Here is a 25755-nt window from a genome sequence, read left to right on the forward strand (position 1 = left end):
ATGTAAAATGTTAAGTACATGACCTTTGTTTTTTTTTTTTAACTGGACTCCCACAAAGATATTAAACTGGTATTAGGGGCTAATAGCATTTAAGGAATCTGAACTGTAAAGATTGATACCAAACAAGCACATTAACATTTTAAAAGGTGCACTATGCAGTCTTGTGGAGGAAATCTTCTTCAGAGAAGAATCTTAATTTGACTGAATGAATTGAATAAAGAAATTGTAATTTAAAAACAACACAATTCCACAGTTTGTATTTGTAGGACCCTGCAATGTAACAACCTTTTTGCTTCAGTGTTCTGACCCTATTCCCCTCTAAAAACAGCATGTTTATTCAGTTATGGTAAAATAAATTAAAATCACCTTTCTGAGTTTAAATGTTGTCTCCAAAACGACATAGTGCACCTTTACATCAATCCTCTATAAGCAGGTATAATAAATCAAGCATTTCAAACCGACAGGGTGGCATCTTTAATCAATGTATTGTTGACAATATAGCAAGTTATGTTAGTTAAAATATCAGTTGTGTTGGGAGAGAATTTGGGACAACCAACATATACATACAAGTAAAACAACAACCACGAAAAGAAAGAAAAAGGTATTCACAAACACGTTTTCATCCGTAACACACGAGGCATTCACGCAGGACGACACGCACACACCCGCGCACGCTCACACACACAAACACACAGCAGCTAAAAGCTTGACAGTCGCAACAAACAGTCACACTGCACAATTCAGTCAAGCTGTTTTGGATATTCTTCTGTTGGTACAAAAACAGTCGTTCTGACAAAAATAATAATAATATTGTCTATTGTTTTTCCTCTCCCGAACCTGCCATCGCCGCTTTCAGTCAGGCTAGTTGTCGTATGTACAAGTGAGAAGGCAGTATGGCCGCATCGTTCGTAAATAAGGATATTTACTGCAATATTTCTGGCATTTTTTTCTCCTTTGTCATACAAAATAATATTTCTCTGAGGTAAGAACCGAGACAGTATCAAAATAGTAAAATCAAAGTTTTACTAAAATGCAGCCCAAAATTGGAAAAAAAGAAAACTGTGTCGTTCCTCCAGAACAATCGGATAACAGATGATTTGACAGATACATGTAACAGTAGTGACAGGTGCAAAAACAGAGGGAAAGTAAAGAAAACGGTGTGACACTGTTTCAGCATGTGAGTAGCTGCAGCGGTAACTAGCTTGTCTCTGTTTGAGCAGGTTGGTCGGAGCTAGAGGTGGGAGACGGGAGTCGGTGACATCACAGGTTCCTACAAGGTCTTTGCTAAAATCACAGAGCTAGCGGAGTCAATGCCCACGGGGAAAGTGAAATTGAATCTGCTCTGGGGCAAACACTGAGCAGACTCCCAGGAGAGAATGTGTGCAGCTGTGTGCAGGCAGAGAATAAACTTCACCTGGAGCTCCCTCAATATGACAGTTTACAGCCATGCGAACACCTCTCCGAGGCCGTACTTTGTGCTAAATGCTAATGTCAGCATGCTAACCTGCTCACAATGACAATGCTGATGTTTCACAGTTACAACATTTACCGTGTAAACACAAGTTTTGACGTTATGATGTAAATATTTAATATTGAAGAGATATTTACTCAAGTTAGCATGCTAACCTGCTAGCCCACGTCCGTCCCAGTCTAAAGCTCCCGTGCCCCTGGTGTAAGTCTCAACACTCCCCCGGTGCTCCAAGCTCACTGTCTGGACCGCTAGCTGCGAGGCTAAGTGAGCTAACTAACTATTGGCAGAAACATTTGGCAGCAATTTGCAGTTACTCTGGTGATATGCTGCCCCCTATTGGTTTAGAGTATGAATTTGAGAGGTGGCCAATTCTTCCATAAAGCCCCTTTAACCAAGTTAGATTAGCGGGTTAGCATGCTAACATTTGCTAATGAGTACTAAAAACTGAGGTTTATGGGAATGTCATTAGCTATTCAGGTATTTGGTCATAGATCAAAGTATTAGACACATTAAAATGAGGTCGTCATGAGATATTTCAGTCAGGGCTTATGTGCCAAATTGACATAGTCATCCCTTGAGCAAAATGACTTATGACGTATTTCTGGCTTTGTTTTTTAAGTGGCCAACATTTAGATGGGAACAAACATGGCAACACTGTACAGATTGAAATTTTCAACAAAAAGATTTTTGCCTCAGGCCTTAAAGGTGCAATATGTGACATTCAAAAATGTTGTTTTGTCGTTATGAAGTCTATGTATTGTGTTGCAGAGATATCTACTGAACTTAGCATGCTAACCAGCTAGCCCCATCCCGGTCTGAATCTCCAGTGCTTGCGGTGTAAACACCATGACTTCCTCGGTGCGCTGAGCTCCCAGTGTTGACCGCTGGCTGCACGGCTAACTGAGCTAACTAGCCAACGACCAACTTTTACAGATTGCATCTTAAAAAAAAAAAAAAAGGCATTCCTGTGTTGTCACCAGCTCCGAGCACCTCGTAAATAGCATCCTAGCTCTGCGACAGAAAAGTCCCTCCACTCTGAAAGGGCCAACTCAGCAATGTGACTGAACATGCCTGCAAACAGTGGTGACACTCCACTGAGATGCTCTGAATGGGAAGATGATTAACTCCAAGAGGCATCATCAGCAAGATAATGTACAATGGATCCAAACAGGACTACAAGTGCCATCACTGGACACATTTACAGTTTTTGGGAAACAAGGCTGTTGAAGTTTCCCTGTTTTGCGCGAGTTAAGGCAGTGATACCAAGGGTGATGTTTTACTGCCAAAGCATGGCCAGTACGTTGCTGTTCAACACCTGTCTGTCACAACGCTGCGTCTCCTTTCAGAATAAAAGCCCGGAAAAAGTAAAAAGGAAGAGTGTTCTCTATTCCCCCGATCAACAAGTGCGTTTGCATAAAGGAATACTACACAATCCTTTAGAGGAAGAAAACGTCAGTGCACACACGCATGCACAACCACACACACACAGATCCAAGCACACACACACATCAGAACCAACATTTAACACACATTTCTCCAGAAGCCAGATATGCAGTCTTCCATAAACACATAATTAGATCATCTTCACTCCAGTGAAGACAATTTCTGTGATGTACTTTTTTTTTTTTCTTTTTTACATCAACTTTTAGTCTTATACAGCGGTTTCAAGAGCGTTCAACATCATGAAGACCCCAATCGGAAACTTTTCACTCAAATCCAGTCCAATTCAAAAACACATTGAAAACATCACTTGTAGATGATGAGCAGAATTTGTGGTTTCTAGAATCGGGCCTTCATGACGTGAATGCTCCGAACATAATGGCAAGCAGATGATCATTAATATACCTTCAGAGATGCACCAATAACATTTTATTTGGCGGAGTAAAGAGTACAAAATATTCAGGCAGTACTTGATAAATGTTGGCCTTTTATTGTTTGGGCCATAACTACAGATTAAAAGCAAGAAAACTAGGAAAAATGAATGACTTCATTACCCATAATTTCAGTCAAATCACTTAAGTCTTCTTTGATTCCAAGTAGTCGCAACATAACAGTTAACCAATGTTATCGGTGCACCATATACCATAATCATCGTTTTCTTCCCTCACATAAAAGACAAAGCTAAGTAGATTCAGACATGTATTTTTTTTTTTTCATGAACAGTTCTGTACACAACACACGGGGCACGGTCATTGGTGTGGGTGTGGCTTCGTACTTCTCTGTCATCATCTTTCTCACTGTGGCGTTCACTCTGCACGCAGCCGCCGGGAACTCTTTGAAAAACCTTCAATTATCTGATTTGCTTCATAGCCTATCAGCAGTCAATCACATTCTTACATCGCAACGTGTCTCGCCTATCAGTGCAGCACGCCAAGGGTCAATTTGGAGCAGCGGCACATGGAAGTGAACGCATGGTTTCTCATCATAATCCCAATTTCTCTCACTTGCTTACTGTAACTCTCACTCATTTTCCCCCCCTCTTCACACTCATCGCCGTTCACCGGTGTGTAGGCGTTTCCAACAACAGCATTTTGAAATTTAGGTTGAATTTCTGTGAATTTTAAGGGACTTCTCAGGCTTTTAGGAATGGAGGGGGAGGGTTCAGGCTTTGGGAGTTGGATCTATTAGCAGTGCACGCAACCTCCATTTACTGAGGCGACGTCGGAGGCCAAAAGGTGAAGGGTTAAAAGAGGGGAAGGGGTTGTTTTGGGGGTTAGGGAGGAAGGTTAGGGTTGGGGGGGTCAGTAGTGCTGCGTTCACTGCAGCAGATCTTTAAGCTCACTCTCTTTGAGCTTAGCATTGTCTCTGACTTCATCAAATGTGTACGTCTTCACAATCTTCCCGTTCTGAAAGACTGTGTGCAGCAGGTCCTGGAGATGAAAAGCAGAACAAGGGTAGGGAATAAGAAGAAAGAAAGGAAAAGAAGAAGTGAGAGAAGAGGCAGGTTAGAGTCGGTGAAATTCCTTCTTTTGCATTTATGTGCACTAAAGTGTCCGTCTGCTTTTGTGGGCGTCGAACTCACCACGCCATACTCCTCCAGGTCGCCCTTGCCCTCCTCCAGGGTGACAAAGTCTCCACTCTGTGTCCGGTGCAGAGACAGACGGCCTTTCTTTGACCTCTTGTTGGGGTCCGCCACCGGGTCCTTGAACACATTCACCTTTTGCCACCACGCAGGAAAAAAATGTCACATTTAAGAAAAAAGCATATTTCCAGCCATGATCTATCACATGAAGCACTGTGCTGACAAATTAATTCCTAGTTACCAATATAAAACGGTCACGAAAACACAAATCCTACATTCCAATGTGCCGGGACTCACCCCCAGTCCATTAGTGACCACATAGCTGCATTTGAAGGAGCAGTTGAGCAGATCTCTGGTCAGTTTCTGCAGCAGAGCCCCTCCGGAGCCGAAGGCAATGTTCTCAATGGACCACCGGTGTTCCTTCATACCCTCCACTATCTGTGGAAAAACACACTTGGTCAAAAATCACACAGTTTTCAAACATTTTGTACAAAAAAATAGTGATTTTGATTCTTTTAAAGCTCATTTTCCATTTTTTATATAGCACATATAGCATAATATAAAAAAAAAAATACAGGAATTCTCACTTTGTAGAATATGGGACCTTTAAATTAATTGTTCCATTATGTTCTTATTGACTCCTAAAAAAAAACTGATGCTGCAGATATACAGGGTTTTCACAGCAGAGATACCACCCACTCTTAGAATAGCCTTGTGTCTCCTAGAACAGTGCATCAATAAATGGCATGAGTCCGTACCTCCTGCAGTGTGTTGATATCAACTCCGTCTCCTTGTATGACTCTGATGTAAGGAGGGAGAACCTTAAAACCTTTAGAATTCTCCACCGGGATAAACTTCTTTCCCAGGATGTCCAAAACCTGACAGAAGTAAGAAAAGAGAGGGAGAAGAAGGTGGGACGTGAAGGGAAAGGGAAAAGTTAGCATCTGGACTTGTTTTAAGATCCTTTTTGAAAGACAAGTTGTCCCACGTGACCACGCACCTTCAAAACTGTATCGAGAGGGTTTCCTGAGTCTGGTCGGACAACCAGCGGGGCATCTGCGCTGCGCTTCTCTATCAGCCCCCGCAGGTCTTCTCCCCAGATCTTCTCACAGGCGTTGTAGATGTCGTAGCTGTCGCTGACTATGGACACAGGAACGTTGGGGAACTGCTTGATGATGTGCTCAAAGGCATCTTTTTCATGGTCCTTCCCCCACGCTGTGATGGTACTGCAGAGAGAACGGCAGAGAATTTAATATTTTATGTCCCACATTTATTTCTCTTCCCATGTGGCTGACTGAAACTATGATACGCTGTAGGCAAGTGCTGTTGGATTGAGCGTTGTATTGTATTAACATCTGTCCTGAGTGGTCCGATCAAAAGTGGACAGCTCTAAGTACCTTCTTGTAGAATTGGCATTAAGCAAAACATTAAATTGCTTTTTTTTTTTACCTGTAAAAAGTGTCAGTTTTATACCTGTCTTTCTGCTACTCCATAGTGTGTCTTACACTGTTCCAACATTTAGAAGCCGTTTTAACATACTGACTTCAACATTTGCACTAAATTTATGAAAGATGACAACATTTTATTGAAGGTTAACATGTCAAATTTACACACACAGTAAACATTAACCATTAAAGTCTACTTATTTGTTCCCCACACTCCCTAAATGTTTCAAGTCTAATTGTAAGTTCAGTAAAATGGCTGAAGGTGGATGTTAATACTAGGTGTACACCCTTGGAGGTCCAACAGAAAAAAACTAGATAGGTGGGTGAAAAGAAGTACAACAAACAAGTTCATCAAATAGCTGAAGGTGGATGTTAATACTAGGTGTACACCCTTGGAGGTCCAACAGAAAAAAACGAGATAGGTGGGTGAAAAGAAGTACAACAAACATGAAAGACTTAAAGTAAGCAAAGTGCAGAAGAAATTCAGATTAGTTTCTGTTTGGGAGTAAAAGAGAAATTCAGCAGGAGGAAAAGCAGTCACGAGACATTCATCAAAGTTCATCACTAGTACACCTGCTCGTCCAGAAGAGGGCAGCACACTCCAGGTTTTAGTCTTGGATGAAATCTAACCTGGGCTAAATTGTATTTAGGATGTAAATAGGTATACTGAAGCCACCTTGGATATACATTTTTGATTCTGCTAAAGGCAAGGACAACTACTAATCTCTGCTGTGTAGTTTCTTGATTTGTTAGAAGGAAGAAGTCTGTGATTTCATATTTTGAGGTTATGAGATATTTGAGACGTCTCCTCACCACAATGATTCAATAAATGTACCTGGAAGTTGGTTGGTTGGTTGGTTTGGAACACCTAGAGAATTGTGAAACCTTTTCATTGTAAACAGGGTAAACTTACGCCACTTCAGGATTTCGAAAGGTAGTATTTGACACAAACGACATAGCATTAAATAAAAAGTAATTCGGTGGCAGCTTCTTTAAAGTGCAGATCTGACCAGAGCTAGTCCATGAAACTGGTATTTTTTTAAAATTTTAATGTTGAATATCTCCAATTTAGCTTATTTTTTCTTTACAGGCCATTTCTGTGTCATTGAACATGTACGGTAAACAGAGGTGGACACTGAAGGTGACACACCTCTGCTCCCATCCTTCTACATTCAAAACCAAAGTGGAATTTCACTGTGACTCCTCCCACTGAGGTAGAAACCAAGCAGGAAGGGGAGGGGGCATTATATAACGGTTGCCATGACAACCACTGCCACCATCCCACAATGCACTGGTGCGGGGAAGAAGGGTGCGCTGGAGCAGCAGTAACTGCCCTGGTGGCGAGGAAGAAGCGACTGTATGTGCACAAGAGCAAAGCAGAAAGTGGGAACGTGTGTGTGTGTGTGTGCATGCACGCGCAGGATAAATGGATCAGTGCCATAAAACAACACGGGAGACATATGAGGCACATGTGCGTCAGGGCAGCAGCCAATCAAAACCTTCACCTTCAAGCCAATCGCAGCCCTATTCACAAAGTGAGACAGATGAACCAGATAATTAGAGCGAGGGTGCCCAAGCTCTCATTAGGGAGGCAAATAAACACCTAACCGCAGCCAAATGATGAGTATATTCTCACTCCGGATGATACATCTTCAGCTGGCAGATAACCAACTCTTATTTGAAACAACTTGAAAATCAATTAGGCTTGTGTGTGAAAAAGTTTGCATCCAGACCTGGCTCTTAGCCAGAAGGTGGACAATCTCACCAGAGGCGGCACTGAAGATGAATAGCGACGTGCCTCCTGTGCCCCTTTGCTTTCTGGGAATATGTGAGTACATGGCTTATGCTGATAATTAACATTGTGCACAGGAATTCAGCAGCCTCCAGGGCCTAAATGTTATGCCTCAAAGTTCCTGCGAAGCTTGCACATCCCTTGTAAGGGGTGTGGACACGTTGGCAGAAACCCATCATAACATGGACGTCTTATATTACTGGGATAATTATTAAAGTGGGTGGTGAGCTACTGCCCCACATCACAATGTTAACGGTGCCACTCCGGAAAAGGCAGGAAACACTCTACAGCAACAGACACATCCTGTCTCTAGGCAAGGACAAATCCTTAATAAGCAACGTTAAATAAATAAAATGCTGAGTAGTGTGTGTGTGTGTGTGTGTGTGTGTGTGTGTGTGTGTGTATACCTGTGCTCTGCAGCAGGCACTGAGAAGCCCGGCACTGGGTCCTTGGTGCCGTAGTACTTCTTAATGACTCCGATGCCGGCGACCGTGTCTGTGCCCTTGAAGTTGACCAGATGGGCGGAGGCTCCAATGCCTGCAGTCTGCAAACAGGAGGGAGATGGGTTGTAAGAGCTAAAGGGCAAAGACACCCTGTTTTAAAGTAAGTCTTTAGTTGATTTTTTTTTTTTTTATAATTCACCTATTCACCATTTATTTCTCTTTTTTTTCTTCTCAATTTGCACTTGATTTTTAAGCCTGACTATGGTTTATTTTACACTTTAAACTCAAATCAGTCCAAACTTACAGTCTACTTGCTGGCTTTTTCCAGAGCTTTCATTCATAACACATCCTGGGATATGGTTGAAAGCTGCAGGGAAAACTATTAAGTGGACCTTGAGCTGAGATTATGTTATCAAACTACCATTTCAAGTGCTATGGATTAAAAGTTAAAAGCTACTGAGCTTTAAGGTCAACAGATCCATCTCGGTGACAATGAATAAACTGTATCTGCTGATGAAAACTTGTTGAAAGCTCAGGAAAAAGCTAGTATGTAGACCATGAACTATAATTTCTAAAGCCACTTCATTTATTATGTTTTGTATGTCAGTTTGCCTAAAAAGATCTTGAGGTTTCCACCGCTGCATGTATTATCTAATGCACTGCAGTATAGTAAAGTATACAGTACCTCTTGTGAGGAGACGCCTCTGTAGCCAAAGTCATGCAGTTTATACTCCAGTCCCTCCAAGTTCCCAGAAGTCTCCAGCAGATACTTGGCGAGGATCTTCTTCTGCTCTCTGGAGTTGGTCGCCACAGTGACGGGGTACCAGATCTGAACCAGAATGGTCTGATGGAGGGAAAAAGGACAGTTCAGGTCAGTCCAGTTTACTTTATATTTATCACCATTTCAGGGTGTCAGAACACGTATTTATTTTATTTGTAGAGGGACCATGTACAATATTAGACATAAATGTTGCCATTTGATGCACTGTACCAGAGCTATCTTAGAGATAATCCACACCCGCTGTCCCATTTCACTGCAAAGGTTCACTTCTTCTAATTTCCCAACGGCTAATTTAGTCTACAATTATAGGCACCTCTCGGCTCTTGGCTAAATGTTGGCTCTTGGCTCCTGGTTTTCCCCGTACTCAACTTGACGTAAAATCTCTAAAACCCCAAAATAACATGGTCGGGGAGATCAGAGAGGGCCGCTTATTCACACAAGACAAACTCTGGGAAAAATACATTCCTCGATGCCTCATGTCAACTCTGGACCAGAGACACACATTTCAATATAAAAACAAGTGGCTTATCTGTACTCTCCATCACCTGGGAAACAAAGTACAGTGTGTTTGTGTGAATGCCTGCCTGTCTATGCTTCTGTACAGAAAACAATATATTGGCAAATACACACTGTGCTTTAATATTTAAGTGATTCATTATTCTGCCATCAAAACCAAAGTAGTGTCCAAATAATGTCAAAGTAGCATCCAAATCACATCAAAATCGTGTCAAAGAGTAACCAAATCATTTCATAATCATGTGAAAGTACTACTTTGACATGACTCGTACACTACTGCCAAAGAAGTGGACAAGTCATGTCAAATCATTTCTAAGTAGTGACAAAGTCACATCAAAGAGGTGTCAAAATCATGTCAAAGTAGCATCAAAAATTAAATTAAGTAAAAGTTTATCGTCATTACACACACAGATTACATCACAACCATATGATTTAGTTCCACTCCTAGACAGCAAAATCAGACCGCCGCATGAAGCCGATATTATCATGTAATTGCACACTGTGTTTGCAACACTTCACAACTTATATGAAGCTGTGTGTGTATAATAGGAATGACAGCTAAGTACATCTACGTCAAACCTCATTAGCTGCGGATAAAGAGAGTGAGTGTGACAAGAATTCAAAACACCAGCCTCCCTCATCGTGATTTGAGCCTGTCAGGAAACAAATCTCATCTCTGTGAATTTCCAGTCCTGAGCTGACTTTGTCTACTAATACTACGCAGTGTGTCTTCTCACCCTACAACCCTCTGAACAGAGTCACATGCCTCCTCAGCCTAATCATAATCTAAAGCATAATATGGTCTCATGTGACTGCCAGAGCAAGGCTAAATGTCACACACACACACACACACACACACACACACACACACACACACACACACACACACACACACACACACACACACACACACACACACACACACACACACACACACACACACACACACACGTCACGTGACCTCTGCCTCATCTGCATGTTGACCTTTTCATGAGGAACCTGTAACATTTAACACGAAATATAATAACACTGTTATATAATTTGAAATTACATAAACATGTGTAACGACTGTAATATATTCCATTTCCTGTCCGTGACCGAAAATTGTACAAAATCCAATTTCTCAAATATCATCTCATACTTAAGATGACTGACATTTACAGAAAGTTAAATACAGCTTGTAATCATCATGTGACGGTCTGTCTGGGATAACGTCCCTGACGGGGCAGCAGCACGTTAAGAACAACACTCTGGAGGAATGCTTGCGTGCACGCGGTCCAACGTAAATTCTTCTCCGAACAAAATGGAGGGAGATAAGAAACGAGAGAGGGTGGTGAGAATGAGGAAGTCGGGAAAAGAGAAAGTGAAAAGAGCAAGATAGACATAAAAAAGAAAGCAGGGTGATCGAGAGAATGGCAGAAGAGAAGAAAATGACAGACAGTAAAAGAAGAAAGGACATCAAGAGCGAAGGAGAGACAGAGAACAAGCCAAGGACACCGGGGTGAACGCTGGAGCTAATTTTACATCAGCCGTGAAGAATGACTGTGTGTGTGTGTGTGTTTATGCATGTATTTATATCAGCTGTGTGTAGACACAGAAGTGTGTGTCTGTGTGTAGTGATTCCAGATTTATCGGGACAGTGTGTGCGTGTGGTGACGGTGCTCTGGGCTATAGGTGACCTACGTCCAAGCTTTCTTTAAAGCGTGTATTCGTCATTATATTTAGGAAACATTTGACTTCCAAAACCAGCTGCGATACTTCAGTTAAAAACAGAAACTTGTAACCAATCAAAGACACATTTGTAGTTAAAACTGTGCGTCATGAATGACTCTTTGTACAGCATGTCCAAACTGTTCTTTTGCCATGAACGGATGGAAACAAGGACAGCATGTTGTTTCTGTTTAATCGTACTCAAAGAAGCTGATTTATCTGTGGAGGATCTCAAACACGATATGTATGAATGAGGCTGACATGGAGAGAGAGAGAGGAGCAAGAGTCAAAGAGTGGTTAGAGAGAGGGAGATTAGAATGAAGATATCTTTCATGGTGAATGAATTAAGTTCTGCAGAGTCATTGCGGACAGTCTGTTCACTCAGCATTAAGATCATCAGGTCTTCCTCATATCAGGGAGGATACGCGGTGTGCATTAGCTCAGCATAATTAACTCGGAGCGCTGAGAGGCTTCATTCAAATCACGAAAATCTGTTTTACTTCTGCTGTGGTTTTTGACATAAAAAACGCAAACATGTCCGAGCAGTGTAAAATTAAGTCAAAGCAGAGTCCAAAGTAAAAAGTGTCAGTTTTATACCTGTCTGTCTGCTACTCCATAGTGTGTCTTACACTGTTCCAACATTTAGCAGCCGTTTTAACATACTGACTTCAACATTTGCACTAAATTTATGAAAGATGACAACATTTTATTGAAGGTTAACATGTCAAATTTACACACACAGTAAACATTAACCATTAAAGTCTACTTATTTGTTCCCCACACTCCCTAAATGTTTCAGGTCTAATTGTAAGTTCAGCAAATGGCTGAAGGCGGATGTTAATACCAGGTGTACACCCTTGGAGGTTCAACAGAAAAAAACTAGATAGAAGGGTGAAAAGAAGTACAACAAACAAGTTCAGCAAATAGCTGAAGGCGATGTTAATCTAGTTTTTTTCTGTTGGACCTCCAAGGGTGTACACCTAGTATTAACATCCACCTTCAGCTATTTGCTGAACTTGTTTGTTGTACTTCTTTTCACCCTTCTATCTAGTTTTTTTCTGTTGGACCTCCAAGGGTGTACACCTAGTATTAACATCCACCTTCAGCTATTTGCTGAACTTGTTTGTTGTACTTCTTTTCACCCACCTATCTAGTTTTTTTCTGTTGGACCTCCAAGAGTGTACACCCTGGTGGATGTTAATACCAGGTGTACACCCTTGGAGGTCCAACAGAGAAAAAGTAGATAGGTGGGTGAAAAGAAGTACAAGAAACATGAAAGACTTAAAGTAACAAGTCAAAGCAGAGTCCAAATCATGTCAAAATCATGTCGAATTCAAGATATAATCAGGGTAGAATGCATGTTAAATTCTGTCAATGAGGCAGAGAGGAGCCAGAGTCAAACAGAGGTTAGAAAGAGGGATATAAGAGCGAAGATATCACCCATGGTGAATGCATTAAGTTCTGCCGAGTCATTGTGGACGGTCTGTTCACGCAGCATTAGGTCTATGAGACACAAACAGTTACATCACCTGACTTCTCTACTATTCAATTCTTGTGTTGGATCAGAAGGTTACTACTCTTAGGTCTGTTCAGCAGTACTGGGATGTAACTACATACATTTACTTAGGTACTGTGCTTAGATACTATTTTTAAGTACGTGTACTTTTACCATTTCTACTTTATGCTACATTAAACTTTTACTCCACCACATCTATTTGACATCTTTTCAGATAAGAGTCGCTTATTTCACTGCTACTCTACAGTAAATGTCAAAAGCATAAAAACGGGTGCAAAGGACATTTTACTGGCACCAGTTGCTAGGCAGAGACGAAGTTACTGGGTCCAGGCCAAGAAAAAGTTTGGCAAATAAACCTTCTCAAAATGGGAATGTTTACACTTTGGTTATTTTATGCAATAACTAAGGCAGAACCAGTGGACAGAACCAGACCAGTCATGTTATTAAATACAAAAAGCAGCTACTTTACTTATAGAAAAGACAAAAGGAGCCTGTGGCCCATACCCTCTGACACCGCCTTAAATTCTATCAAAATGCAAAGCGTATAAAGCTGACGGACATTATTTACACTGTTAATTTAAAATATGTGATGTGTCAGAGAACAGAATATTGTTTTTTTCAACCACAAAAACCACTAAACACGGATTTCTCTACCACCCAACTCTCTGCTCTTGCACCTCTAAGCCAACCTGTGTGTGACTTTGTTGCTGTTACATCACATATCTGAGCAGCGATTAAGCAATAAGCCATGACACGACTGTAATTCAGTGAGATTTAAGGAGAGATAAGAAGTGTTGCTGGGGCTGCTGCCAAGCTAAATAGTTTATGGCTTTTATAAAACTGTTTCCTCTCCACTGTAATTAAAAGGGCATAAATGTTGCTAATATATTTCGTCTTTAATCAATAATCAGATAAAGCGAACCATTAAATCTTAAAGATATGCCTGGTGATGTAGTTTTCGTAGCAATACGAGTAGCACATTAACATTTAAACTGTTATGAGAGGGCACAGGGGTGAGGTCTTTAAAATGGCTTTTAACTTGCTAATATAGCGCTAAAGACTCATGCAACCCTTCAAGGGCTATTCCAGTGATTTAGTGTCGCACTAAAGAAAGATATGCTGATTTTCAGCCCCATAGCGTGAATCCTACATGTTGCTACAGCGCTACCAACTAGTTTGACCCTCCCTGTCTGACACGCTGTGAAAGAACAATACACTTGTGTCATGTCAGGACACACAGGACACACAGGAAATGACCCCGCTATCAACTCCAGGCCCCGAAGAGAAAGAAAACAAACTTACCTCCACCCAGTTGGTGAGCCAATAGCATTCGGGGTCTGTGCTCTCCACTGTGAACAAAACATTGCCCCGAGGAATGACACTCCCCTCTGGCACTGCCTTGATTTCAATAGGCAGGTGTCCATTATATTTCTGCAAAACACAAAGACAGGCACATATACCCCGTTCAGAATCTGATTCACATCGGGGCAGATACTTCTCTGTGGCTTTTTTTGTCTTTATTGAGATGACCAGAAAAGAGAGATGAAAGGAGGTGACACACATTTGGAGGCAACACTGTTTCTGTTGTTAGGATTAAAGACCTTGAATCTATAAGTGGTACTGTAATACATACCAGTACCAAAAGTGAGCAACATTTGCATGCTTGATCTGTGCTTATAGATAATCAAGATGAAATGTACAATGATTTGCCTCCCCTCAAAAAAAAAAAAAAAGACAAAAAAAAAAGAGAATACAGGTCCCCTGCAGAAATAGCCAAAAATATAATGAAATACCTTAAACTGCCATTTTGAGGGCTAATTGAGTAATGTGGTAAAACATGATGAAGAAAAAACTAAGCAAAAATTATTTATCAACACTCCTCACTCGAGAAAATACTTTGTAAGTACAGAGTGTCGTGCTCTCTCCAAGGTGCTGAAACAGTGTCTCTTGATAACCAGAAACACTGCGTGCACATTTCTTTGATATTTAAACTGACAGTGATTCATTTCGAGTTAGGGAATCTGACATGTGTCTGAAGAATTTGACTACTTGAGCCCTTCTTTCCTTTCGCACCAAATGTGGTAGAGATTTTTGGTTATTTTAGTGAGCAGGCTGTCAATTCACATCAAGAAAACAGCTTTACCAATCAAGTCAGCTCTGAAAATAAACACACCTTGGTTTTGTTTTGTTTATTTTCTTTATGATCCATTGTTATAAAAACCTCTAAATTAACCTCGAAACAAGTCCAATCAGATGGTAACCTTGCTTTATGTAAATTGTATGTGTTTATTAGAAGACACTGTATGTCCCAAGTGTGTGTGTACATGTCTATGATAATAGAGACATCACCTTGACAATGTTTCATGTGCAAACATTAAAGTGTACCGGCATCTGTGTATATGTAAACCTGCATATCTAGTTCACCTTCCACTTTTTACCCTATTCCTGGAAAATAGCCGCTGAAGCCCTCATAGAATCTACTCACAAATATATATGAAAATAGTTTTGCACAGCTGCAAGGTGTCACCTTGAAAAAAGTTTTTTTCTGGCCACTTTCAGCAGTCTCTTACCTCCAAAATGTAATTCCACCCCTTCTCGTTGAAAACATCATCCTGGAAGTGCTCTCTGTATACCTCCTTTGCCTCCTGGATCTTCTCTGGAGTCACTACCTTTCCTGGAGGAAGGGAAAGGGAGAAAAAAAGCAGAGGAGGTTGGCGGTGGTTGGCGAAACGCACCGATGAAGAGAAGGCACTGGAATGCTACTCTACTGTCCAATGTCGTAATTAAATTAAAAGCATTCCATGCATGCTGACAGGGCGTCTTTGTCCAAACACACACCAATCACTTCCTCGTCCGCAGCCACCATAGAAACAAGGACTGAGATGTGTATACGTTGATATTTGAAGACTTAAAAAGAAAAATCTTGAAAGGTGAAATGGTTTGACACTTTGGGAAATGTGTTTTGTTTGTTTGTTTTTTCCTTCTTCTGCAAAAAGATGAGAAAATTGACACCACTCACATGTCTGTATGGTTAATATGAGGCTACCATCAGTCAGCTAGGAAACTGCTATCCTGGCTTTGTCCAAAGGTAACAACAATCTCTGTTCAATCTCAGCACCTCTATGGCAATATTGTTATGCAGGGGGATGTGTGTGTGGGAACTTGTTTTTCAGCTAGTGCAGTGACTTCCTGGTGTCTATGCACTTCCAAGTGAAGAAGCACACAACCCCCATTGAGACCACAGATTCAAAGTGATTTTCTTTTCTTTTGTGCGATATATACAAACAATTGGTTGGTTAATTGGTGAGCTTTAGAGGTGTTAGGCTGTTTGGTTACTTTTGGACAGAACCAGGCTAGCTGCTTCCCCTAGTTTCTGGACTCCCGGCTTCCCTTTTGCAAAAAAATCAAGCTGGTTTGATATCAAGCCAAAGACCAGACTGGTAATAACACATTTTACCACTAGGTGTTCCCACATGGAACATAATGAGAGCATATAAATGAGACTGTAGCGCCAAAATGACAACCGAGTGTCTCATCATGCTTTTATGTCTTACATCAACCATTCAACTTAACTTTTCTTCTTCCAACATTTAATAATAAACAAGTACTTCAGCCTGGTGTAACTTGAGAAAATATCAAAATGTTATTTACAAATAGGCCTCAGTACATGTTGTCCCATTGCCCAATGAGATCAGAGCTGCCACATGCCCAGGCACAAACACAGTTTCTGATGGGTCACCAGACTCAACCCAAGGCAAGGGGACAGCTCACCTCACCATGCCAACAACAACAACATCAGACAGGTATGTCTGTTGCTGACTACACGATACCTGACAACAAGATAAGAAAAAAGCTAATATAAGTGACATGGTTGCAGCTTGTTAAAGCTTTGGTTAAGGGAGGAGGTTGGTATATATGAGTAGGTCACTCCCACAATCTTCGCACGAGAGCAAAGGAATTTTATGATTTCTTTATCTTAGGAGGAGGTAACGGAAATACAAATCATATCAAACTCTACTGAGGGAAGTTTTCGCATTTGCATTAGCCTTGTTTCCAAAAAATCATTTCTATTGCTCACTAAAAGGCTGTAGAAGGTCCAATCTCCTGATGTCATGATACCAAGGTTCCTTTTAATACAGTGGGTTGGATACACAGAGGTTTGTCTTTCACTTTCACTATGACTATTAGTGCTGACCACTCCCTTGACCAAGTACACTTAAGAGATGACTAAAGCTTCTCTGTGACTCAGCCTAAAGGAATCGGTATTCAAATTTTTGTTTTCCTTAGTTGGAGGATCAAGGATGCATCTCTAATAGTTGGCCTAATCACTGAGCTCTGAGGGACGCTCTGCGCAGACAGCTGGCCTTTCTCCTGCAGACGGTGAAAGAGCAGCTGTGCTTTTGTCTTCCCTCTCTCTGTTCTCCCTGGTTTCTCCGTCTCCCCCGCACCTCTGCTGCCGCACCATGAAATCCTCTTAAACGACAGGAGGGAGATGCATTCTTTCTCTCTTTCAAATCCCTCTCTTTCTGTCCCTCTTGCTCTCTCTCATGCCCCTCAGGATCATATTAACTAACTTAAACATCCACCTTTACAAAGTTGAGTTCATTAGGAGCATAGAACATATTGTGTGCATTATACTTTGCCTTCTCTCGCTTACTTTTTCTTCCTAACCTGCTGGCCTTGTGTTCTGCTCTGTAGAGTCTAATCAACATGAAACTGTGACCTTGTTTTTTTTTTTTTTTAACAGAGTAAAGAGGACTGTTGCTGCGGGCCACAATAGCAAGCACCTGCCCTGCTGAAGTGTCCTTGAGCAATGCACTGAATCTTTAGTAGCTCCAGGCATGCTGCTCTGAAGCTGACCCTGCGCTAGTCTGACCTTGTCCTGTAGAGGGGGTGGAGTGGGGGAGGGAAAAGATAAAAAGCCCCCACAAGAACCAATAATGCATCACAATGGGCTTTTGGTATGTGCCCTGATTGCAAACTGGACAACAGTAGAATTGTTCACTGTGCATGCACTTTCATTTATCCATACGTCAGAGAGACTTTCATTTAGCCATAAATGAAGGCAAAAATACACCTATGCCTGGGTTTATGAGTGTAAGCATTGGAACGATACCCTTATTTAATCTAAGTTGACTTGAGAGGCACTCGTATTTACACAAACATACTGGAGAATCATTAACAGAGGTGGTGGCTTCATCAGGCCAAAGTCATCCAGTCTGGCAGCCATTGAGAAACTCCCACTGTGTTAGAGGTGGGCACTTCAGTGTCATGATCAACAGCACTTTTATTCAGCCGACTACAAAACATGGGCTGCTTCTGAGCAGCATAATTCAAATCAGAGTCAGGACTCACCTTTAAGGTATTTGTTGAGGATGTACTGTAGGCCGTAGAAGACAGTTTTGTCATATTTGACTTTTCGGCTCTTGGTGGAATCTGTCCTCTTCTCACGGCACTCGAAGTAGGAGTACACTTTACTCGTGTTCGGGGGGTACTGTTTGTAATGTGTTACCTGCAGACAGATGACAAATTAGAGTTATAGTAATAGTCATAAAACATGACCACATAACACTTAAACATAATGTATGATGGCATAATATACAGTCCCTACACACAACAGATAATGTTATGATTTATCAAGACCCACTTATAAATGTCTCAGACCGAGCGTAAAAGTGCTGGCAGGGGGCCAATGCTTTTATGCCCCCAAACCCCAACAACACACACACACACACACACACACACACATCCACAACTATGAGCACCATGAACGAGAACATTCACAATCATCATTTGCTGTCACTGGAGTGGTTTTAACTTTAGGGCTATTGAAGGATATGAGCTCTTTATGCCAACCATGAGCTTCATTCATCAGCTGGTCATGGGATTTGTAAGTGCATGTTTCATTCATGAGGTACAAATAGATCCAATTGCTGTGATGTTGCGCTAACAACAACAGTCACTTCCCGGGTAGACAAAAGTCAGAAAACATCTTTATCTTTGTTGAAACTTTCAGCCCCAACTGTGACATTTGAAGATATATAATTAAACAGGGTGGTCAGACTTATCTGTAGTTTCTACTGTGCTTATTTAAACATATAATAGGCAGCATCTGCCGCTATGGGGGCTCTCTATCAAAATAAAAGATGCAAGCGGAGTGTTGAGTGGAAGGCCGGGCAGAGCAGGGGGGGTGCTCAGGTGCCAAAAAGTGGATTTATCTTCTCTCCTGTTTATCAACCTGACTGCAGCAGTGTTTATGCACTGTAATGCTGACTGCCAACTGTTGATGGAGAAGAAATTTCCTTTTTCATGAGGAAACTTGTGGATTTCTCTGGGTTTACACATTGGTTGAAGTACACAACTCAACAAAATATATAACAAAAGTCTAGTTATTTATTGACATTATAATGCAGAATTGCTACATATTACTCATATAACTTTAATCTGCCGTGTTGCTTTGCTAGCATCTTTGATATCTCACCACCAGTTGTACTAACTGCGGTAAATTCAAGGTGTCATTTTCTTTAGACTGTGGCCCGTCAGGTAATTTGTCTCCAACCTAAAGTAAATTAAGTTAGAAGTTTTAGCAGTTTTAGCAAAAGCAGTGTTAGCACCACTGCCTTGTGTCTACAGATCTTGATCTTGCTAGCTCGTGCCTTTTTTATGAAAGCGAATGAAAGAAAGAGCCAGTGTAGAGCTGATGTCTACTTCTTGAACAGGGTTCCCAAAAAATGTGGAAGAAGTATTCAGGCTGAACTGTACATGCAAGTTTTGAGTCATCCAAGCTTGTGAAATCTTGGCATTGCTAAACAGGAGCAACCAGTGGTGCGCCATGTAGTCGTAAGGCTTCAAATTGCATCGCGTAAAACACTTAAAAGTCCCACTTTTCAGAGGAGCTGACGAAACCTCCTGTACAAATGCTGAAACACATGTAAAACTACGTGACAAGCCTCGTTCTAAAATGGCTTGATAACATGGAGAAATTGACTGCAGACACCCTACGCATTCTGTTTTTTGGGGTTTTTTTAGGGATGCAAAAGCAACAATATAACACTTTGAAGCAGCAAATCAAATTATCATGCTTGGAAATGAGGGAGTCTGAGAATTCAGCAGCTTTCTGCCAACAGACGCAGTTCAGGGAGCTATTCAGGGTCGCAACCCAGAGTTTAAGGAGTGCCAGCATTGTGTCGTTTTATCTGTGATGTTAGCAAACATTCCAGTTCAACAAAACACCCATCATTCAATCAAATAATACAGCACTGATGTGTCACGATCAGGCCGAGGCATATCAGGCCTCCCCCCCCCCACACACACACGTTCTTTATTGTTCTGATACTATGAATACTATAATTTTAGCAAATACCCTTTACAGTGTAATCTTTTTAACTACTGTCAACATGCGACATGTGACTGATACCAGAAACACTCACGGTAGGAATCAAGCCCGTGCACTAAACTGTAAGAGACATGCCCAGGCATGTTTCATATTCACACAGTTTGAGAAGGATGTACCCACATACAAAAAAGGGAATCCATCTGGCCATCAATTAAGGAGTGCACTAGGGCATGTCAGCAGCAATTTTCTGATAAATAAGGTCGTCAAGATGATGATTACAACTACAGGTCAATCATTGTGTTATCTGACTTCCATACTGATCTGCTCTCAGTATCCAAACAAAATGCATTTTTAAAAGGTCTATTATGGTTGTATATTTACAACCACTAGAGTCTGGCCATATCAAGGTGTTTATCAGAATCAAGCCCATGTAATAAGCTATACTCACTAGATATTATGTAAGTCTTTTATGTAAGATGTGGATAACTTCTATATAAAGAATTAAGCAGTGAAGGGAGGAATACAAAGCGTAACATTGGTCACAAACTCTTCTTCATTTGACTATAACCTTGAGAATCTTGATTTTCCATTATCATAAAAAACATAAAGGTTACAATGGAACCACAGGTGCAATCACCCGTGAATATGGCCTGAGGGCTCGATCTCGATCTAGAAAAACAGGCGTGATGTGAGAAGCGGGACAACAGTTTGTGAGGAAGAGAAGAGAGGAGATAAATGTCAATGAACTACTCAGTTTCTTTGACCCCATCTCTGCCCTTCCTCTGGGCTTTCGAGGACTCAAAATAGAGCTGGGACACACAACATGACACTGGGCCTGACCACGTGTGTGTGTGTGTGTGTGTGTACACATTCACTGGCGTGCATGCCTATGTATACACACAAACGCTGTTTGAAATTACAAAACCAGTATTGGGATAGTTTACAAGGAACAGGAAGCAGAGATTTTAATTTATCATTCAAGGATATTTTCAATTCATTATCCAATAAAATAGTATGATCAGTACCTGATATAGTTTTATTAAAAGGGGATCTGGTGGGTCAATATGTTGAATATTAAATATAATGGGTAAAATAACTTTATGTAATCTGAAAGGAGTTGCTAGTAGTGACAACCCAACAGAGAATTACCATCTGACTCTAAAGTTCCCCTCGGCTCTATGGTGCCTTTTAGCGCCTGTCAGCTCATTGTTTTGGTTTTATGACCCGCAATATACGTCACTATTTTGGTTAATTTCAGTCGTTTTCAGCAAAAGACTCTGACAGAACCCTCTAAAAGGCTACTTGCCCAGTGCCGGCACACAATGTGAGCTACAAGCTGTGATCATAGAAAAGAAATTGGCAACTAAAGAGCCAGATATTGTTCTAAGGAGGTGGTGGAGACCAAAACGGAACAAAAAGGAGAGTAAATATTGGATTTATATTCATCAGTTGGCAGAATAAAACTATCGAATTTCTGTGTTTACTGGATAACTTAAAACAACAACAACAACAACAACAAAAAAAAACAACTATAGAAAGTCCAGGTACAATCACTTTTCTGGCACACAGTGCGTCATTTTAAAACATGCAAATTAGTTCCCTGTTGCCCTTTTTATGGTTAGCCACTGTGTCCTGCACTGTACATAGCAGTAGAGGCACTTTTGCAAAGAACGAAATGTTTGGACACAAAAAATCCTAATCTGGCCACCAGAAAGGATTTTTCTCAGGAGGTGGGTCTCTTTCCGCACAGCACAACATCTGAAGCATGCCGCAGCTGTTCGTGTGGCACAGTGCTTAATGGGACCATCCCATTACCTAAATGTCACAGGTTCACTGCACCGCGGCAATGTTTTTCTCACAAAATCCTGAACTCATACCTACCTAATCACTGTAATTCTATTTGTATTTAAGGGTCATGGAGACTACATAATTGTGGTCATATGCCAACAAACTTGTGATGTGGTTCTGCTTTGAAGCTATGCATGAACAATGATGTACTGCACACACCTCCACACTGTTGTATGTTCAGATCTGACATGTGTGCGTCTGTTTCCACACAATACGCACGCTTGGCTTTGAGGTTGAGCATCGAAACAGACGTACCACAAAGGCATTCAGATGTTTGTTTTCATGTCCTGCAAACCTGCCTCGGGTTGGTCTGCGCCTCAGGCAAGTGCGTTGTTTGCCATACCCCTTCTCTCTTTACAAAGGTTATGACATAGTCATGCACAGACAAGATCCCACCACTGACACAATGCACACTCAAACACACAGTAAACACAGGTGTAGTGACGTGTCAGTATACTTTAAAGGTAAGACAGTGGATCCTGAATGACTGACTGGTTGGTTTACTGTTTTGCTTCTTTTGTGTAACTCAAGCGGCTGTTTAAAGAGACAATATTGGCAACTTTAGGATGATATGGCAACACCTTGTCTGGCAAAGACACAGCATGAAATTTGATCATAGTCGACCCAAATGTTTTGCTGTTGCCCTCATTTGGGTGACCTTTGTGGCTCCTCTCAAATCTGTAACTAATGACGCAACAAGGAAACAGCTATGTGCTGCTTTAGATTGGTCACACTCACAAATGTAGCTACCAAGAGCATTTTGAGAGAAGCATATTCTTTTGGCACTGTTAAAGTCATTATTGAGGGATAAAGAAAGAGACACTAGACCTTCGAAATTTCTATCAATAGAGACTCATATTAGTTATAAGTAGGCTTAGGCCAATATTAGACATTTGCCATTATAAGCTTTGTTTCTCACATTATATCGATATCTGTAGATTTTTCTTGAAATTGGTTTGGCAGTTATATAGTGACAGTGGCTCTTAAACTTTGAAGTCCATCAGACACTGTCCCAAAGTGGCATAAAATATGCAATCATTTGGACAATTTTTGCACAATTTGTTGTGGTATGCAATTATTTTAATATGAAATTAATGGAAATGGGTAGCAAATAACCACTATATTGTTGATTACTCTATAGATTATTAAGTTTATGATTAGTTATTTGGTCTATAACATGTCAGAAAATGGTGTTTCTCAAAGCCCAAGATCACGTCCTCAAATGTCTTGTCTCATCCAGAAGCCAAAGATATTTAGTTTACTGTCATAGAGGAGTAAAACAATCAAAAACCAAAAAACCAAAAAATATTACTCAAACTGATTTTTCAATGATAGCAATAGTGGGGGATTGATTTAATAGTTGAAAACTGATAAATGAATCGTTAGAGCTCTAACTGGAAATGTTTCTTTGGGATCTTTGCAGAGTCTTATTTAACAAATGAGTAAAAAGGGTTAGTCTGCCTAAATAAATACAATTCAAATCATTGCAATGTAGGATGAAAGTCTGGTTATGGTAATGATTCTTTACATTTCAATGTATGCTGCTCAGATCCTATATTACAGGATTATATCAAAAATTACAATTTAGCTGCTTATCAAAGTAAAAGCCCTTCAAGATAAGATGATTCTACGTGGCCATTACTTTAAATATAGGTTGTTGAGATACTTAGAGTTTAGGGTTAGAGGGTCTGAGGTTAAAGGCTAATTTACATTAATATTTTGCATTAGTTGTAGGTTAGTGATCGCCTCCTTAGGCTACAATGGTAGTACCTAATGATACAGAACATCATAATTACAACCAAGGTCATGACTCCTGGGTAAGCGGCAGCAGCTGCAGCAATTTCACTTATGTTATAATCAGCTTGAACACAAAGCTTCTAGTGTGCCTGAAACAAATACATCGTGAGCTCGTCATCGTCATCAAAATGAAATCAAAAGTGCAGCAGTCATTTCTAAGAAATGGAAACCAAAAGCTCAAAGCGTATCAGAACACAAGGACTTTCCTGCAAAAATCGCCTTGCTACATCCATAAAAAAAAAGTTAAACTGCCTGAGTACATCCATTACATGATAAAGCATCTGCCTTACATGCAGATACAACCCGCGTGAAACAAAAAGCTCACACACTCTCACAGATCCTGGCCGAGAATCAAGAAGAGTGCATTAATAGACACAGGTTCAATAAAATACACTTGCAAGAGATATATCACTCCATATACCATCTGCAATCCGGTCTGGACTTTCAACGCTATAAAACACATGATGAACATTCGTGCACTGGGTTTGTCATATCTGAGAAATGTGATGGTACATAAGCCAACAATAATTAACTTCATTGACTCAAATGTAATTGAAACATCATACCCTCTCATATACATTATTTTGCCATTATGTTACATCATTTCTAATTATCAGTAATTTGATCCCTCAGATTTAATCTCATGCTCAGCACCATCAGTGAGGATGTCACATGACATGGACACTGGCCTGGTAACCGTCCCGGCAACCACTTGCTACGTGCGATATTACATTCCTGCAAGTGCATTTGTTCTCTGGCTACATTGTGAGTTAGCAGCTATGTTATTACATCAGTGCCTTAAAGCCGGTGGCTGGTGTTAAATATCGTTTACAGGCCCCGGGCGACTGTATGGGAGACGTTGGACTCAGATAACCGAGCTGTGTCACACTGTAAACCCGTGGCGCCTTTTAACTTTCAGTTTTGATTTCACGAAAAGTGACGCATTGCCACTGGTAGTAGCAGCTAGCACCATGCTGGTTAACAATTATGCATGACCGGGCTCTTGAATGAGACTTTAGTCATGTGCAGCTCGTCGGGCTATCCACACAGCACTCTCTAGCTAGTGGCTAATATTAGCTTCTCTTTTTTTTTTTAATATCGTTCCCCTCTGTCTCCATTCTGCGCTCCCTCTAAACTAGCAAGCTAGCTAATTCAGCTAACAGGATACCATTGTGGCTAGCCGGTGGAGCACTGGCTCCCCAAGAAGCAGCGGTAAAAGATACAAGTTAGCTAGCTCAGAGAGGGATGCTGGCCGAATTTGACACCCCGTCTCTGCTGTACCAGCCACTCTCCTCCTCTCGCTCGGCCCGCTGTGAACCGACGGAGACCGGTCAGAGAGCAGTGTGATGGCCTTGGGACTGATGATGAAACCACCTTGACTTTATCAATTTTCATCCATCAGCCGCTCCCCTCCACCCAATCCCCCTCCGCCTCAAACCACCATCGGCACGGTACCTTGTATGAATCGGTCGCCAGCATTATGTTGAAGTTGGTGTCTCTGTGCTCCATCTTTCCCCCCTTGGTTGTGAGTCAGTCGCAGCTGTCAGTGTGTTGTGTTGCGCGCCGTGCTGCCGGGGACTCCTGCCTAGTAGTGGAACTGGGAAGGGGGAAGGACGAGCGGTGAGAACCGGGCGGGGGAAGGGGCGGGCGGAATAACGTCACCAAAAGTCCGGCACCACTCGGCTATGTTCGGTTTCCCTCGGCCGGCCAACCGGATTCAACCAAAAATCGTCTATACTTAGGAAGATGAAAGATGAAGAGGAAGGAAGATGATTCATTCTTCCCCATCATTAAGAAACTGTACATTCAAGTTAGTTAACCAAAGAGTTAGTTAGGTTTTGTGTCTCAGTAGAAATATTTACATGATAAATACGCCGAATTCACCAAGTATAGGTGTTTTATTATTAAATATATCCACCATATCCGAGAGGTGGGAATTGTGGAGTAAACAAGTCATCTCCATGCCATGTATTTGTTCTGCTCAGTCACTGAACCAGGTGCATTCACTAATTAGCTCACCTTCCTGGGTGAAGAGCTGTGCTGATTGGACTCTGCTGGTTTAGTGCATGAACAGAACA

The 25755-nt window shown here is 41.2% G+C and overlaps 1 protein-coding gene across 1 annotated transcript; it reads right to left on the minus strand.

The window, feature by feature from the left end:
• Positions 1 to 461: 461 nt before the first annotated feature.
• Positions 462 to 25291, minus strand: nampt1 (nicotinamide phosphoribosyltransferase 1). The gene is made up of 11 exons (XM_084345634.1): positions 25133 to 25291; positions 18052 to 18208; positions 15267 to 15370; positions 13999 to 14127; positions 8859 to 9017; positions 8138 to 8274; positions 5494 to 5719; positions 5252 to 5371; positions 4791 to 4931; positions 4494 to 4628; positions 462 to 4341 (listed from the first exon to the last, which is right to left on the minus strand). Exons 1-11 carry the CDS (start codon positions 25184 to 25186, stop codon positions 4228 to 4230), a joined length of 1476 nt encoding a protein of 491 aa, XP_084201760.1. The 5' UTR covers positions 25187 to 25291; the 3' UTR covers positions 462 to 4227.
• Between the last annotated feature and the right edge of the window lie 464 nt (positions 25292 to 25755).

Source organism: Pagrus pagrus (assembly GCF_965226575.1).
Source record: "Pagrus pagrus genome assembly, chromosome: 23".
NCBI classification, from domain to species: domain Eukaryota; kingdom Metazoa; phylum Chordata; class Actinopteri; order Spariformes; family Sparidae; genus Pagrus; species Pagrus pagrus.